At 42.4% G+C, this 17,887-nt stretch overlaps 1 protein-coding gene across 6 annotated transcripts in view; it reads left to right on the top strand.

The window, feature by feature from the left end:
- The window catches only part of NHSL1 (NHS like 1), a 234,722-nt gene extending 229,084 nt beyond the window's left edge, over positions 1-5,638 (top strand). For all 6 annotated transcript variants that reach the window (XM_084777585.1, XM_084777583.1, XM_084777584.1 and 3 more), the window contains 2 exons: positions 245-377; positions 3,598-5,638. In XM_084777585.1, the coding sequence (XP_084633711.1) occupies positions 245-377; positions 3,598-4,303 (839 nt within the window). In that variant the 3' untranslated portion in view covers positions 4,304-5,638. The remainder of the gene's footprint in view (positions 1-244; positions 378-3,597) is intronic.
- The last annotated feature ends 12,249 nt before the right edge of the window (positions 5,639-17,887 follow it).

The raw sequence follows: 17,887 nt of genomic DNA, 5'->3' as shown, positions 1-17,887 counted from the left end.
AGGGTTAATCTAAAAGAAACGTTCTAAGGAAATTTAAGAGCAAATTAGTCCAAAGTCTGTAGCAAGAAATCGCTCTGGATGCCAGGCTAGTGAGTGTTAAACTGCAGACCCACCGGCTCCCCACCCCCACCCCCACCCCGGCCCCCTCGCCTGTCACATTGTCAGGAATGGCAGGAAAGGGCCATATTTCAGAGCTAGACAGAGGACAGCATCTAGTGTTCTCCTGCCTTTTTTTTTTCTCTAGCTGGTTTGCTGGAACACAACGCAGCTACGTCCTCCTCAGACACCGGGGACTTGTCGCGGGAAGAAGGGAGTGATGAGGTGATGACCCCCACTAGACCCAGGACCACAGAAGACCTATTTGCAGCCATTCACAGGTATCCCAAGCTCCTCTGTCATACTTTAATATACTTTATAATTTCTTCTTTGCAGACGGGCCCCTCCGTTTTCTTGAGATTTCCTCTGCTAACTAGCCATGACTCATTTGAGTTTACTCATTTTTGAGTGTCTTTCTTATACTTTAATTTCCTTTTAAGTCCGATTTCTGTTTTACGTTGTTCCATTGATTTCTGTGTTGACACTGAGGGGTGAGTGTGATGCCTCCTTGTAGACACAGCTGTAGCTGGCAAGACCCCTAGTGTGCCAGTCATATGACCAAATGTTTACAGGATTTGGATCTAGTCAGGAATGAGGGATGCCGTGTGTTCTGTGGACATAGGGTACAGAGCCTCGCTATACAGAGCTGCTTTCCTGAGCATGCTTTAGTTGGTTTATTTATCATTAGTTTTTGCTTGTGTGTTTATTTTTAGAAAACCCATAATTTCATAGTGCTTTCTTTTTGTCTTCTTAATATTTCATCAAGAGTATATGTTTCTTTTTTGTTTTTTGTTTTTTGTCCCCAAACTCCTCCCATATGTACCCCCATCCAACTTTGTGTTTCCTCTCTTAAAAAATTTAAAAGCCACTAAAACACATGAGGTCCAATTTGTGTTGGCCAACTCACTGGGCTGCCCTGGAGTGTGGTTGAAATACCCAGTGGCTCCATTGAAAGGAACTGACCTTCCCTCTCCCAATAGCTGTCATTTGTGAATCGCCTCTTGATGAGGGGTGGACCTTTGTGCCCACTCTCCCTCCTTTGTGGGGGGTTTTGTATAGCTTGACTTTATTCAGGTCTTTCACAGACCGTGAGTTCATTTGTACATCCGTCCGGAAATGCTGTTCTCCTAAAGTTGTTCACCACCTCTGGCTCTAACAGTCTTTCCACATGTTTGTTTCTTCACTTCTCTCTCAGAGCTTTGTGGTGAGGGTGCAGGACTGAGCATGCCTAAGTCTCTCAAGGAGTAACATTTCTTTGGCAGGAGGGAAAAAAAGGGGGAGTGGGGGGGGAGGGCGGGCGGGCGGGGGAATGACTCTTTAAATTTTACTGTATAGCCCTAGCGCCATCTGCTGGCTATTCAGAAAAGTACAGTTGGTTTTTCAAAAGAAACTGTTATTGTGTCGCTTTGCTTATTACGGTGCTTGGCTGTATACAACTAAATCCTTCCCCACAGCGGCATCATAGTAGAAAATAATGAGATTAAGATACCTATAAGTGCTTAAAGCACCAATGCAGTGTAGAGGAACCCTTGTGCTGTTTAGGTTTCCTTACTACTAGGGTTCTAAATAATTCCTGTGAATATTTCTCTGCTGTCAAGACTTTGTTTTGACCTGAGTCATAGTCCTTTGTTTTCCTTATGAGACCAAGTACCTTATAAAAATGATTTGATTCTCTGTATAAATAACCTCTGTCAGCAAGCTCTCAAGTTCTTAGAGTTTAAGTGAAAAGATTGTTGCATGTGGTAGAAGAAAGTTCCATCCTTAACTTGAACTCTGTGCTGCACCAAAGCGTCTAACGTGGGGAAAACAAACTGGACTATGAATTATCAAGTTGAGCTGACAAAGAATTATATGTAGGTCTTTGTCTTGTCTTCATTTTTGTCTCTTAGCTGTAGTTTTGGTCTTAAAGACAAACCTCCTAACTGTTGCCTCACTGGTTTCTTTGATCTATTAGAAATAAAAAGGGAGCTAGCTACCTGGTTCTTTCTTAAAACAGGAAAATGAAAATGCATCTTTTGAAAGCAAAGTAAGTGACATTTGTAGAGGTTTACGCAGATGTTCCTAACGGTAGCCATGTTGGACACATAATAAGCACTCAATAAATATTTTCTCAATTAAATGAAACCAATTGGAACTCAACTGTCAGGAAAGTCTTATGAGACTTAATGCCTTTCATTTAGTATGGAATGCACCAAGTTTCTAAATATACAGGCATCTCTATTTATAGTCATAAGCCATAGAGATGTGTGTTGCCAAGTTACTGTGTGTACTACATACTCAGTCTCAAGGAAACTCAACTGTTATGAAGCCAAATTACTATAGCGTTTTTTCTTAAAAAATATTCCAAAGGTCTCTTATAAAGAATGTGAAGTGTTTCTGAAACAGAGACAGGGCCATTTATTACAGATATAGAAATCATCCAGTTTCTATTATTCTCTGTACTCATGGGCGAACTAAATGCCAAGTAGCCGTAGGAATAGATTGTAAAGAGAGAGCTTGGCTGTATGCTAATATCTATTGTGGCATTAATACCAACTAGCAGTCTAATCAAAGTTCACCTGAATTCTGGGACATTTAGAACTTTACTTTCATGTCCTTCAGTGTCTAAATTCATAATGTAAAATAAACACTATCCAAATTGAAGCATAGCTCTCAAGTTTTATAATAATGCAAATTAATTCTCTTCAGATTTAAAGCCAGATGGAAAGTGTAGAACACCAGTTGAGGTGTGAAATTTTTATATTTATTGAAGTAATTAGACTTCAAGCTGTTGTTAACTATTTAAATGTCTGTTATAGTCATCATCATTAGAAACACACATGGGGAGGGGAGGGAGGGAGAGATAGAGAGAGAGAGAACATTCAGAGATATCAGAAGTTTAAATTTAGCACATTTTGTAAGAGGTAGCTGCCTCTTGAGAAACAACATTTTTTTATTTGTTTGTTTGTTTGTTTTTAAGCTTGCCATCTCTTTTAGTTTCTCCCCAAATTTCCACAATATAGTGGTGACTTTTTGTGTCTCAGCATAGTCTTACCATTTAAAAGCAAATCAAAACATTATTATGCCACAGGCTAGTGCCTGAGAGGTTGGGAAGAGCCGAGTTGCCCTGGTGGGCTAGCAGTGTAGATCGCAGACACATGAGAAGAAGGCCCATCGAGACGGAGCTGTGCTAAGTGAGCCTGTGGGCTGGGGGAGGGAGGGTCCTTGCCTACATTTCAGTTTCCCTTTTAATATATAAATTCGACTGGACCCTTTCTAAACTGTTTTCCAGCTCTATAATTTGAAGTTATCATTATTTCATTCATTACTCTTGTTGAACACTGAGCAGAACTGTTGAACAAAAAATGCTTTAGGTCACACTCTATTGTCATGGGTGTGTGTATGTGTGTGTGTGTGTGTGTCTGGTGCCATGTCTTCAGAGGCAAATGTACATAGTGACAGGATTGCAGTGAGTATCGCTGCGAGTTGACTTTTATTTAAATTTTGTTTTTATTATTTTAGATCTAAAAGGAAAGTCCTTGGCCGTAAAGACTCTGAAGATGATCACACCCGAAATCATTCTCCCTCCCCGCCAGTGACACCCACGGGTGCTGCCCCTAGCCTGGCCTCTCCAAAGCAAGTAGGGTCCATCCAGAGAAGCATTAAGAAGAGCGCTACCAGCAGTGACAACTTCAAAGCTCTGCTGCTGAAGAAGGGGAGTCGCGCGGACACCAGCGCTCGTATGTCGGCGGCAGAGATGCTCAAGTCCACGGACCCTCGATTCCAGAGATCTAGGTCAGAGCCTTCGTCAGATGTCCCCGACAGCCCGTCCAGCTGCTCCCCCAACAAAAACAGGAGAGCCCAGGAGGAGTGGGCCAAGAATGAAGGCCTGATGCCTCGGAGTCTGTCTTTTTCGGGCCCTCGGTACAGCCGAAGCCGGACACCACCCTCCGCAGCCAGCAGCAGGTACAGCTTGCGGAACCGCATCCAGAGCAGCCCCATGACCGTCATCTCTGAGGGAGAGGGAGAACCTGCGGAGCCCGCAGACAACAAAGCACATCGGGCCCTGGATGCCGCCAGGGGATGCTCTTTGGACAGACTGGTGGGGCAGGACATGGACCAGGACAGCCTGCTATGTAGCGAGGAGCCTGCCTCTGTGGATGGGATAGGAAGGGCAGAGGGCAATGGTCCCTCGGAGCAGTGTGGGGGTACTGAACAGAAAAGTTAGGGCCGGACCTGCCTCTCTTGAGTGAGGCAGGAAGGTGGGCAGTGCATTACTCTAGGAAGTCTATGCAGCTGTTTCCTGGCTTGCGGGGACCCCACTCAGCCTTGGTGTTGGGGGAGGTCTCAGCTCTGCGGGTCACTCAGGACTCACTCGCCATGTGGCTTAAAAGCAAGTAGAAGCTTCAACTTCTGAAAGTGCTTCCTGGGGAAGATTTTTGTTTTTGTTTTTATTTCTCCAAAATGCTGGGTGTGTGTAAATATATGCATTTTGAACACTTCATTCTAACAAACACACACACACACACACACTAACATTATGTGTAGAAATAGGAGAAAACGTCAGAGTTCAGGCAGAGTAATGGCGTCTTCTAGACCATGGTGGTAACTGCTTTCAAAACATTATGGGTATGGGAATGAGTAAGGTCACTAAGAAGAGACTCTAGGCTGTTATTTCTAAGAGGCAGTGGGTTGGCGCTAAATATAGAACATGTCTGTGTGTACACTTGCTACAACTGGAGACACACGTGAAAACCGTGAAGAGGCCGGGAAACGGCTAAGCAACTCATTGGTTCAGGTACTTTTTGGGGGTGGGAGAGGTTTGCTGCCTCCTCCTCCTCCTCCTGCTCCTCCTCTTCCTCCTCTTCTTCTTCCTCCTCTTCCTCCTCCTCCTCCTTCTCTACTTTCTTTTGTAAAAATAACACACGTGGAAGTGGCAAGACTGTGTCCTGTGCCTACTGCACACATTTCTAGCCTGATGTCAGAAGTATAGGAGGATTTTTTTGTTGTTTTTTTTTTTGTTTGTTTGTTTACATTAATTCCCTTCTGGAGTTGCAGCCAAGCCCTTCTTTGCCAACTGAGGTGATGGCACAGAAGAATGAGGCAAGAGTAGGATCTCCCGAGAGAAGGGCAGGGGCGTGAGTGATACTGCTGCCTTTGTTTCCTGCTTATCAAATAAAATATTTTCAGAATTAAATCAGAAAACATGCACTATAGAACAGTGGGTGAAGCTTTTCCTTTAAAAAGAATTGTTTTTGTTTTAAAACCAGAGTTTAACCTTTCACATGACAGTTTGTCACTAGCACTGTTGACATATGATGACTTTTGGATTTCCTTTTGGTTATACCAAAGAAAAAAAAATACGGCTATTTTTCTCCCTTGAACTGCTTGCAGCATCATGTTCTAATTTAGAAGGTTTACCAGAATCAATTATATATTATCTCATTTTAAAGAAAATGCTGACTCTTGTTAGTGAAAGAACTTGATAAAAATTGGTAGGGCTTGGCTATTAATTAGCCTTGGGAAATGAGTTTTTTAGATTAAAGACCTTTTTTGCACCATTTGGTTTGTGTGATTTTTGTATTTGTCTGTGAGTGGAATTGCTGAGTCCCTTCTAGGTCTCTCCTATCAGAATTCCAGACATGCTTTCAAACTGGGATAAAAGTGTGCAAACTATTTGTTTTAACATAATGCCCTTGTGACCCTTACTGCCTTCCAGGTTCTGTGTCACAGAGCTTCTAAAGCTGCTATGGGTTGCCACTGGCAATGTGTGACAGTATCTAGATGTTAAACCACACAAGCCAAAGCATCATAAGGCTTCTTGTGCAGAAGCTCCGATACTCATCTCAGATACATCTTTGAGGGAAGAACTTTGACGGAACTCCTTTCCTTCCTATAGAAAACAAAGCACTTCTCACAGCCACCAATGACAACTTGACATGTGGCCACAGGGATTTTTTTTTTTTTTAAATATCCTTTGGGTCAATTTTCAATTGCATGGGGCACCCATATCATTTCTTGTAAGTCTTAGAAAGGTCATGTTGGCTTTTGAATGCCTAGAAAAGATTAGAATGTATGTGGATATCAGAAATCTTTAACTTAATATATCAATATTTGTTTGAAGGTAAGATAAGCAGCATTAGAACTAATTATAAAATGATTTAAAACCCCCCATTTAAAAGGTATTTATTAGGCTTTTAAGTTTGTTTTGAATAAAACAATTATAAAATCAATATTTGAAACTTCCTTGTATGTGCATTTAATTTTTTTAAACTTTCATAGAAATACATACTGTATGTTAAATATATTGTTCCTCATATCCCCTCTCTTTATTTTTCTCTCATCTCCCATTAGTTTCCTTGGGTCCCCTGGACAGGTTAATGTCTGCTTTTGATGGATACACAGTTTTAAATAACCACACTGTTCTACTACTACTACAGAATTATTGTTTAGTATTTTAGTGACTATGAAGTGGACATTAGTAAAACCCAGACTGTGTCTTGTGGGGGACTAGGGGCTGGGGGCTGGGGAAAGAAGACAGAGTGTCACAGGCACTGGCTGGTACCTCTAAAGATACAAGGAAAACTACCCAAAGGTAGCATCCTAAAGTGTGAGTGATGGATGGACCAGTCATTTAGTTGGTGTGGTGTGTAGAGGGTAGGAAAACTTTTGGCAAATATGGGAATATACACAGAAAGAAGAATCTAGAGTCACGGTGGAAGAATGCTGTGCACCCAGCTTTGCTGATGTTTCTTGTGTGAGGACCACATCTGCTAGTGGTCTGGGTCATACTCAAAGCTTCTTGAGAACAAACACACAGTCCTCCTCATACCCAAGAACTGGGAGAAGCTCCAGGACTAAATTCCAAATCAGGGACAAATAAATGAGTATTTGGAAACAGCCTTAACTTGGGTTGGTTTCATGTCCTTTGAGTATTTCTGAAGAATTTTAATTGAAATCTGTCACCTTTCATGTGGGGACATGAATGAGTATTTATTATATAAAAATATATTTATATAATAATTTATCATTTGTAACTTATACTTCCCTCTATATTTCAAAAGTTCTGTGTCTATGAAGTCAACTAACTATAGAACACATAACATCTGAAAAAAGGGGGGGGTGGGCTTGCCTTTCATGTTAGACCATTTTGTAATTTCATTTGAGGAATCACAATGACAAGGAAAGAAAAGGGGGCATTTCAGCATCTCCATTATCTTCACTCACAGGTGACACACCCCAGTCTATAGCTGGTGTCCTGGCAGTCAGATGACACACTAGATACACTCCATTGTTCGTGCATGAATATTTTTCTCAGCTTACATGTGAATAAACACTTATATTGATGAGAATCCATCATTAGCATCTTACAAATGTTGCTAGCTTTGCCAGTTTTGTAACATGATGGTTCTTACGGGATCTAAGTAACAGAAGTTTGGGGCACAATAACACAATCCCATGTTTCCACCTCTCCCAGCATCTTACAGTATTCCAGAAGGCATTCATTCAGTCTTATAGTTAGTACAACATGTTTTCAGGACCCCAGGAACCTGAACCTGCACTGTACTTCTCATATTGCATGAGAAAGAGAGAGAGGGGAGAAAGGAAGGGAGAGGGGGGAGAGAGAGAGACAGAGACAGAGAGACAGAGAGAGAGAGAGAGAGAGAGAGAGAGAGAGAATGTACATGTTTGATGTTGAATGTCAGTCACTCTCCATCTTATTTTTGAGAAAAGGGTCTCGTTGAATTTGGAGCTTCATGGGGCAAGGCGATCTGGGCACTGAACACCAGAGATCTGCTTGTCTCTATGGCCCCAGTACTGTGATTGCAGGCACACAGTCTTCTCACATGGTGCCAGGGCTCTGAATTCAGGTACTCGTGCCTGTGTAGTAAGCACTTTACCAGCAGAGCCATTTCCCTCCCATCTGACTTTACCATTCACTACAGACTAAACATAGTCTGTTGTTTGTTGTTTCCTTTACCAAAGATAACTCCAGAACCACAGGATCTAGCAAACCATATGGTCCAAGTGGCTAATTCCTTTACACCTCTCACTTCCAAAGAAGCCTTTCAACTAAGGATGATGTAACCTCTCTACTGTGTCAACATTCACTTGGGGACTCTATTTGATGCCTCAAGCATACCTTACTCATATTCTAGCTACATGGGAACACAAACTCCTTCCAGCTCCAGGATGTGTAAATTATTTACTAGGTGACTTTCGAGTTCTTCAGTCTGGGTAACTTCTTTTCACTCTTTCCACAGTCAAGTGCAAACCCTAAGAAGAACCACTGAAGAGGTTTCTCCCTTGATTTTGCTTGTTTTCACTTTGTTTCCTCCCTCTTTACCCCCCTTGCTCTGCCTTCTTTCATTGTATTTACTGTGCCCAACAAACTCCACTAACATTGGTCTCCATGACACTGATTTCTGTCTCTCCAGTCACTGCCTTGGATCGTCTCTGGCTCCTCATTTCTGCTTTGCTGCCTAGAAAATGCCTCCAGGACATTAGCATGGGCACTGCCTCCCTGGACTCCTGTCATTTCTTCTCTCTTTGAGAGATCACATCCTATACACTGTCAGCTCCAACATCTAGATGCCATTGCTTTACATTTTTTGTCCAGATTTTTGCTTTAATATGTAATGGTAAATTGAGTTTGTTTTTTTTACCATCATGGCCAGAAGCAGATGTTCCCCACAAGACAACTAAAAGGTACCATTCAAAACCCCACTGGTTTTCTATTTACTACCCTGGTTGGGGTAAAGGAGGTTTAGAGGATTACACTTTTCCCAAGATGAAAAAGCTGAGTTAATTGTAACAAAGACTAGAAGGCCAGGGAGTTTGCTAAGTGGTTAAAATGCTTGCTATAAAAGCATGCTTACCAGAGTTCAGAGCCCCAGAAACCATGCAGATGCTTAGTGGGTGTCACAGACCACCTGTAATTCCAGCTTTGGAAGGCAGAGACAGGATCCCCAGGGCAAGCTGGCTAGCAAGATTAGGCATATCAATAAGCTTTATGCTTGACTGAGAGGCTCTGCCTCAATGAATAAGGTAGAAGAGTGGTCCAGGATGGTTCCTAATACCAACCTTGGGTCTCTACATGCACCCATGCTCACACAAAAATAGGAAGAAAAAGAAAAAGAAAAAAGAAAAGAAGGAAGAAAGACTAGGAGAAGGAGCAGTGGTGAGTCCATATACCCAATGAAGCCATTGTGGGCCAAACTTTGTTTAGAATTACGTTTATTTTCTAAAGTCCATATGTTCCTCCCAGTTTCATGGGGACCGAGAACTGCAATGATATTGGGATTTCTGGGTTAAATGCTCATTTATGTGTGCATGTGCCCAGGTATGCCTCTTTGTCTATTGTGGGTTCTTTTTGCAAACAAGTCTTGCTGGCGTATTGCAATGACCCTTTTCCTGGAATCCAGTCATTCCTTCAATTATGAGCTTGTGATCAGAAAGTTGATTTCACTTTGGAAACTGCCTGATGAATGGTATGATTTAGCTTGCCTTGTTTCTCATCTATTCCTAACTCATTTGATATGTATAAAATGACTACTTTTGATACTAGGTTCTTATTTTGTCTAATGAGAACCTTGACCATCATTTTGAGGTCACTGTCACATGATCAACCTATATAGATTTGGCAGTTAGTGTTCTTACCTGACTCATGATCTCAAAGCATGCACATTTTTCTAACAATCCAGCCAAGATGCACCTATGTCTTTCTACACAGTGTTTCCCAAATGGTCCTGGTGCATAATGAAGTCCTGTTCTCAAACATAATCCTCTGATAGAGCATCCAGTTCAGCATCTCCATTTTAGCATGTTTTCTTCCCTGGTGACTTTCATTCCTTCCTCTACTGTCTATCCAACAAATCTTGGCATTTCAATATTTCTGTCACACTTTCTAAGCTTTTAGGAGCTACCTTAGGCTGTGAGTTTGAAAAAAAATTGTAGGGTTTCTCATGGTGTTGTCATGTTTCCTGAAAACTATTCTAAGAAGCTCCCCTTTATTTAGTGTTACAAACCTAATGCTTTGATTAAGTGTCCTTAGAATCAGTTCCCGGGATTCTACAGGCAGATCCCTTCCAGGACATGGTGACCAGGCTTTGCAGCATCTTGGGCACATAGCTATCTATTTCTTAATTAGAGCCAGCCCAGCCTCAGCAGGCCATAGTGGAACTCTACTTATAAACCTAGAAGCCAGGCGAAGGGATGGGTTCAGTTCTTGAAGGGTGCCTATTGCTCTAGAGAGGAAAGAACTTCATGCTGCTTTTCCTGTTAGAGCAAAGGAAGTAGGCTTGGGCAGGTCTGTCTTTTAGTGATGGAAACTGGTCCTCTTCTGCAGGCACAAAATGGTCACAGTCCTCTAGGGAATCAAAATTGTGTGAATGGGGCTGGGGATGTAAGTCAGCAGCTGGAATCCTTGCCTACCAAGCACAAGGGTATGTGGATTTGAGCCCTAGGATCTCATAAATTAGGCATGTTAGTTGTTACTGAGATTCCTTCCCTTGGAGGAAGGCAAACAATATCTACTCCTTCTTTGAGGTCCCAGCAACAAACTGGGGTATGATTTCATCAACGTTTACCCAGTAGAGCCAGTGAGTTTATGAAGCTTATTTATAGTCAGAAGTATGGGTGACCTTAAACTAACTGCCCTGGAAAGTTTATACCCAGCTGGGATGATGACTTCACCTCTCTATGGAACCCCTCCCCTTATCTTTCCCTACCTTCATATTCTAGCCCCACCCCTCCCCCAGAGACTCTGAGGTCACAAGCAATTAGGGAAGAATTGGATATAACTGGTTGGGAGGGCTGGCTAGTCAGGGGGAGGGCCTGACCCTTTTCATCCCTTCCTTCTGAGAGGGAACATTAACAGTCAACAAGCCCAGTTATAATGATACCTGCTAAACAGTCCTGGTTGGACTCTTGAAGATGGCAGCCGCTCATCTCAGATGATAGCTCTGTACAGTGGTGCAGGGCCTGTAATCTCAATACTTGGGAGGTGGGGGCAAGAGGATCAGGAATTCAAGCTCCTTCTCAGTGTAATGGTTTAAATAAGAATGGCCTCCCATAATCTCAAAGAGCTGAACAGTTGGTCCTTAGCTAGTGGTGGTGTTTGGGGAGGTTTAGGAGCCATGGTGAATGAAGCATATCACTGGAGGCAGGCTCTGAGCATTTAAAGCCTTGTGCTACTTGCAAGTCACTCTGCTTCCTGCTCTTTAGACTATCTGAACTCTCAGATTCCTGCTCCTTCCCCATGCCTGCCTCTTGCTGCCATGCTTGGACTCTTACTCTTCTGGAAAGGGAAGCCCAAATGAACCCCTTTCTTTTGCAAGTTGCTTTTGGTCATTGTGCTTTATCACAGGACAAAGAGTTCAAGACCAGTCTGGATTAGAGATCTGAAGAGGAAGGAGAAGAAGGAGAAGAAGAGGAGAAGAAGAGGAGGAAGAGATATCTATTAACCTGTCCTCACTATGTTTCAGGTTTCCACGTTTGATTCTGTCTAGGTATCATAGCTTGATTGGAAATGTGCTGGTAGTTAGTTTTACCATCAGAGCCCACAGTTGACCTTCAGATTTTTCTGCTTGGCTATATGGGTTAAGGACTTGTAATAGTTGACTTTGTGTGTGTATCCACACATTAATGTATGTGGATGCATGTATGTATATGCATGTGGAAGCCAGGAGACCACGTCAAGTGTTATTTCTCAAGGATTGTCACCTTAACTTTTGAGTCAATGGCTCCAATTGGCCTGAAGCTCATGAAGCAGGCTAAGCTGGCTGACCAAGCCCCAGCCATCTGCCCGAGTTCACCTCCTCATGTGTGAACCACAACACCTGGCATTTTAAAAGTGGTTCTTGAAAGTGACCTCTGGTCCTTGTGATTTTAAGCATTAGTTTTCTTGAGGTGCTAGGGATACGACTGAGGCTCTTGTATATAGTGAGTGTGATGCCTAAACTTGGTTGTCAATGACGCACCTGGGAAGAGGGAAGCTTAATGGAAAGATTGATCTGTAGGCATACCTTTGAGATCCTTTTCCTGACTGCTAAAGATTAAGAAAGTCCCAGGCCACTGTGAGAAATGCCAGCCCTGAGCAGGTGAGCCAGGGTTGGATAGGAATGGTAGATGAACCATCCAGAACTGGCAACAAACCACTAAGCCATGTTCCTCCATGGTTTCTGCTTCTTCATGTTCCTGCTTTGAGTCTCTCCCTTGGTTTCCCTCAGTGACAGATTTGTGATGTGGAAATGTAAGCTGAAATAAACCCAGTTTTCTCCAAGTTGCTTTAGGCCATGGTGTTTATCACAGCCACAGAGAGGCCATAAGCAACGTTGTACGGTTGAGCCCTTGTTTGTTAATGACTTTACCTGTAAGACATCAGAGTAACCCAGTAACAACCATTCTAGTCTGCTAGACTGTTTTTTAATTAATTTATTCAGATTGCATATCAATTGTTATCCCATCACTTGTATCCTCCCATTCCTCCCTCCCTCCCACTTTCACCCTATTCCCCTCCCCTAGGTCTATGACTGAGGGGGACCTCTTCCCCCCACTATAGTCTCACCTTGGTAGCCTGCTTATTCTTTTTTTTTTTTTTGTAGTATACTACTCTTGTATTTGCTACCCACTTCTTCTCTCCTATCATCAATAAAAGAATCATCGATCATTCATTCCATTTCCCTGCACCAAGACACTACTTTATCAATTTACTAATTGGACAGCTGTTTGTGCCAGAGACTGTCTACATCACCTCTCCAAATGGCATCTTTCCATCTAGGTTCTTGAACTGTTCGTACCAGTTACACAAGTTTGGACAAAAAAAAAAAAAAATGTGTGGTGATGTCACACCTCAAAAAGACGAGGGGGAAACAAGATTTAGAAGAGAGCTCTTTGACTGCTGTACAGGTTGAACAGTTTCTCTGCCATCCTACTAGGGAGTTCCGGAGCAAAGACTTCTTATCAGAGGAATCCCGAGTTGGGCAGAAGTGGATAGGTTTTGCATCACAGCCTTGCTTAGTCATTGGTTGGAAGCTGACAAGAAACGTGTGCTGTTACCAACCCATGCCTTACCCAGTGATGGGATACATACTCCCCAAACTGTGTACAAATTTTGATATCTGACATGATTCCTAGAGGAGGTAAAAGCTGGAGACCGCCTGCCAATCACACCCTTCACACCTGAATAGCTAGTACTTTCTTGAAGACTGGTCTGGCCCAACTGAAGGTGAGTCTCTGGTACAACTCTAAATCTCAGAAATAGAAGTGGCCATTCTCTGGTCACTGTAACAAGCATCATGTATGATCAATGCCAACATCACATCAGTAACCCTACTTCTGAACCAGGCTACACATCAGTATCTCAGGTCTGGTAATTGCACCTTCTCAGCTCTAACTCAATCCCTAAATACTTTAGAAAATCCTTTAATCCCTGGACTCTAGGTTTCCTAAAGCCCTATGTAAGGTCAGCAACTTTCTTTATCCAAAGAGCTAGTGCCCTAGAAGCCCCACTCAGCTGTCCCACTCAGCAAGCAGTATGTAAAACATTTTAGTGTGGGCACTGAACACAGCCTCTTCCTTTTCCACGGTCGTATCTACCCAAGATATACCCTCTGCCCTGCCCCCAGCTTTCATCATTATCATCTCCTCCAGAAAGACTTGCCCTGACCATGCTGTGTGGCAGCCAAACAACCGTCTATGCCTCTGTCTCACAGTCTCATTTCAATTCTCTGTGTGTATGTTCATATGTGTATAGGCACATATGTGTGCAGGAGCATTTACGAATGTGTGTGTACATTCGGAGGCCAGAGTACAACCTTGGCTGTCTTTTCATCAGGGGATGTTCACTCTGGTTTTATTTTGTTTTGAAACTATGTCTATCACTAAATAGGCTACAGGCTGGCCAGACAGCACCAGGGACGTGCTTGTCTCTAATTCTCTAGCACTGAGCAGTGTCACCTGTCTAGTTTTTTGGTTTGTGTTCACTTTAATGTGGGTTCTGGGCATTGTATGCACGTCCTCATGTCTGTGTGGCAGACATTTTAAATGACGGAACTATCTCCTCAGAAATCTTCTTATTTTTTGATAGCACTTGCCATAATTTCAAGTCTTCTTGTTTTAGTTGAACTTTCTCACTCTAAAATGCAAAGTCCATACAGACAGGGTCCTTGCCTGTCATGAACACTACAACATTTTCAGCAGGCAGCTTGACTCAGTGGATAAATAACCCATGTTGCTGCAGTTGGTGAATAGCAAGTCACTGATGAGGGACCATAAGCATAGTGCCAGAAACACAGTAGGGACTCCATAATGACTTGCACAATGAAGAAAAACACCGTGTCTAGGAACAGCCTCTCTCTCTCTCTCTCTCTCTCTCTCTCTCTCTCTCTCTCTCTCTCTCTCTCTCTCTCTCTGTGTGTGTGTGTGTGTGTGAATTTGAAATTTTTAAGGAGCTAAGTGGTGACTGTAAAGGGATGAGTGAATGCCGTGAATTGCAGTGAATTCTTTTTGGCCTTCATTTTCAACTTATCTTCTGAAAAATCCTTGTCCCACCTGTGAACACACAGATGAATCTGTGAAAAGCATAGGGTACATGGGACTGGCCACCTTAACTCCTGTTATGGTCCCTGAGATATGGTCTTATAGTCCAGAGCTCCAATGAAGCCTTTGACCAACTCTTTCCAGCACAACTAGATAAAGAGGCAAGGGGGCAGCGATGGGACGTGAGCAAGCAAGCAAGCTCGGAACTATTCTATATGAGCATCAAACAAACAAACAAACAAACAAACAGATTTATGCTGGGGGAATCAAATTTGCTAAGTTGGATGGGGTGTGAACAAGGAAGCAAGATGGGAACTGTCCTATGAAAGAGTCAAGGGGGAAAAAAAAAAGAAAAGAAAACCAAAACCAAAACAACAGGGACTTTTTTTAAATGGGCAAATCAGATTTCCAAAACTGGCGTCAGTTCTGGGCAAAACAATTGGAGGTATTGAGTTTGCAGAGAAGGCATGGAGCAAAATTAGACCAGCAGCAAAGTGGAAGTCTTAACTTAGAAAAGCAAGTGTAAACATGTCTCAGGTAGATAGAAGGAAAGACACAAAAGGAAATGGTATCACAAGGGATGCTTCACAATCACTATCTGCTACAAAACTAACCAATTTGCTGCTGAAAAAACAAAAACAAAAAAACAAAAAAACACTGCATGAGCCGGGGGTGGTGGCACATCCCTTTAATCCCAGCACTTGGGAAGCAGAGGCAGGTGGATCACTGTGAGTTCCAAGCCAGCCTGGTCTACAAAGTGAGTCCAGGACAGCCAAGGCTACACAGAGAAACCCTGTCTTGAAAAAACAAAAAACAAAACAAACAAACACAAAAAAAACACAGCATCTACCAATTTATGGTTGAAAAGGTTTTAACTTATTAAAGGAGAGAAAAATAGAATACATTGAACTTTAATGGGGCAAAAATCAATTTTCTTTTTGAACATCCTTCAGCTGTAACTGAATTTTGGCTATCAGAAATAGGTTCTTCTAACTTCAAGTGGAAATTATTGATTAACTGATGCATGTTTCATACAAGGCTGCAGATTAAATACTAAAAACGTGTGTTTCCTTACAGGAGAAGTTAGTGCTGTGTGAACTTTCGTCAGTAGGAGAGACTAAAGGCAGCTAATGATTTTATATATATATATATATCTGAGGTATAAAAGTGAAAATTCAACATGAAACTCAAAAATGAATTAAGAATTAAAGATTCTTAAATTTGCAATAATTTCAGAACCAGATATGTAGCTTGTTTTGTATCAAAAATGACTACCTCAGAGGTTTCTGTACAGCAAGCTCATTATCATAGTCAGGGTAAAATGAAAAGGAAAACCTAGGTCAGCTTCTGTCCTTACGGTTTTGTCTGGGGCAAGTTACCCAAGATCTCTGTGCCTTAGTTTTCTCTTCCATAAAATAGTGATGCTCAGGCATGGATTATTCTGAAGTTTGGCTATGAGGATTCAGGTGAAATGCTTAAGAATACTGTACCCAGAAACCTGAAACTGAGGAGGCCTGGGTAAATAAGTCTAGCTAACTCCATGACAGGCTTCAGTTTCTTGTTAGCTCAGAGCAGGCCTGAGCCTCCATTCCTCAGAAATTAGCTCAGCGGTTACTGGGAATACCAACATATAATGAACAGCCAATCAGGAGTGGCCTAGCCACCTGGATGGAGGAATATAAGGTTGCTCAAGGTCAGTTTTCTGCTGTTCTAGAAATCTCTTGTTTCATGACCAGCTCATGACCGCTGACTAAGGTTGCCTGCACCTTTTCAGTCTGTGCATGCTTTTTCACATCGTGTTAAAGGTTGCCAACTCCTCCCTGGAAAGTCCCCTGAATGCCTTTAAAAAGAGCCTGGGAGCTCACTTTGAGTTTGGCAGTTTGTCTAAATGATGGTCTCTGCATGCTGGACGTCTGCAGAAATAAAGGACCCTTGTTTTTGCATATGACTTCAGATTGCTCGTGGTCTTTGGGGTTCTAGCAATCTGGGCGTAACATAACTATGGGAATGGATGTTTCTAGAGCAATGGTTCTCAACCTGAGGGTTGTGATCCCTATGGTGGCCAAATGATCCTTTCACAGGGGTTGCCTAGGACCAGCGGAAAGCACAGATATTTACATTACAAATTAAAACAGTAGCAAGAGTACAGATATGAAGTAGCAATGAGAACAATTTTATAGTTGGGGGTCACCACAACATGAGAGCTGTATTAAAGGGTTGCAGCATTAGGAAGGGTGAGAACCTCTGGTCTAGAGAAGTTAATTTTCCAAACACACCTTATAATATTACAGTTGGAGGGATTGCATGCATCATTTAGCCCCATCTAATCTACTGAATCCCTTAGCCTTGTCTATGATCATTTCTCAAGAACTGGCTTTGTGATATCTGCATACACAGTTAATGAGCAGTGGAAGCCATGTTACCTGTGAGCAGCTTTAATTATCAGGAAGTTCCCAAGATCTACGCCATCATCTGTAGAATGATTCTTTCTATGTTAATTAATACGTGGAATTATTATGGCAGCAGTTTTCTTTAACCAGATAGTTCCCCAATGATTGACACAGAGAGATTATGATTTGTTGTTAAGCTCTAGGCACTATGCTGGGCAGATTATGAGCTACTCTAATCCTAGTATCTTTAAAACCCACATAAAAGCCAATCACTTGTCAATCCAATGACTCCAGGGACAGCTTCTGCTCAGTCAGTCTCTCCCTACAGCCATATGCTCACTGCCATCTTGCCTCATGGTGACACCTCTCTCTCTGGCTTGCTATCCTCCTGTTACATCTTTTCCCACTCCTCTAACTCCTTTTCCTTTCTTCTCTTGAACCTAAGCCCCAGGTACCTCAAACTCTGCCTCTGTCTTTCTTCTGCCCAGTCCTAGGCTTCAGAATCTTTCTTTAGCTAATTAGAGATAACTGGGGCGCATGCCTTATCATCACATGGTTACAGGAGATAGTTCATCGTTTACAACAATGCCCATGGCAGAGAGGTAACCAGATTTCAAGGCATTGAAATCAGGGTTTGAAAACACAGCTGGACCTTCTCCAACAATCATCCTCAGGAGCCCACAGTAGAGTGAGAGCCCTTCCTACGACAGCTGCTGGGGATCTGAATGTGGCCTGATCTTCTCATAAATAAGGAAGCAGGACTTTGTAACGGCCTTGATTTTTGCAGCAACCAACACCTGGAAATCGTAACAATTTCCATACAACCTCTAGACAGACTATAATGCAGTATTTTAAAAATCCAAGTGAAGCCAGGTGTGGTG

This window comes from Acomys minous (assembly GCF_964271855.1).
Source record: "Acomys minous genome assembly, chromosome: 3".
Lineage (NCBI taxonomy): Eukaryota > Metazoa > Chordata > Mammalia > Rodentia > Muridae > Acomys > Acomys minous.
This window is presented reverse-complemented; position numbering and strand designations above follow the sequence as displayed.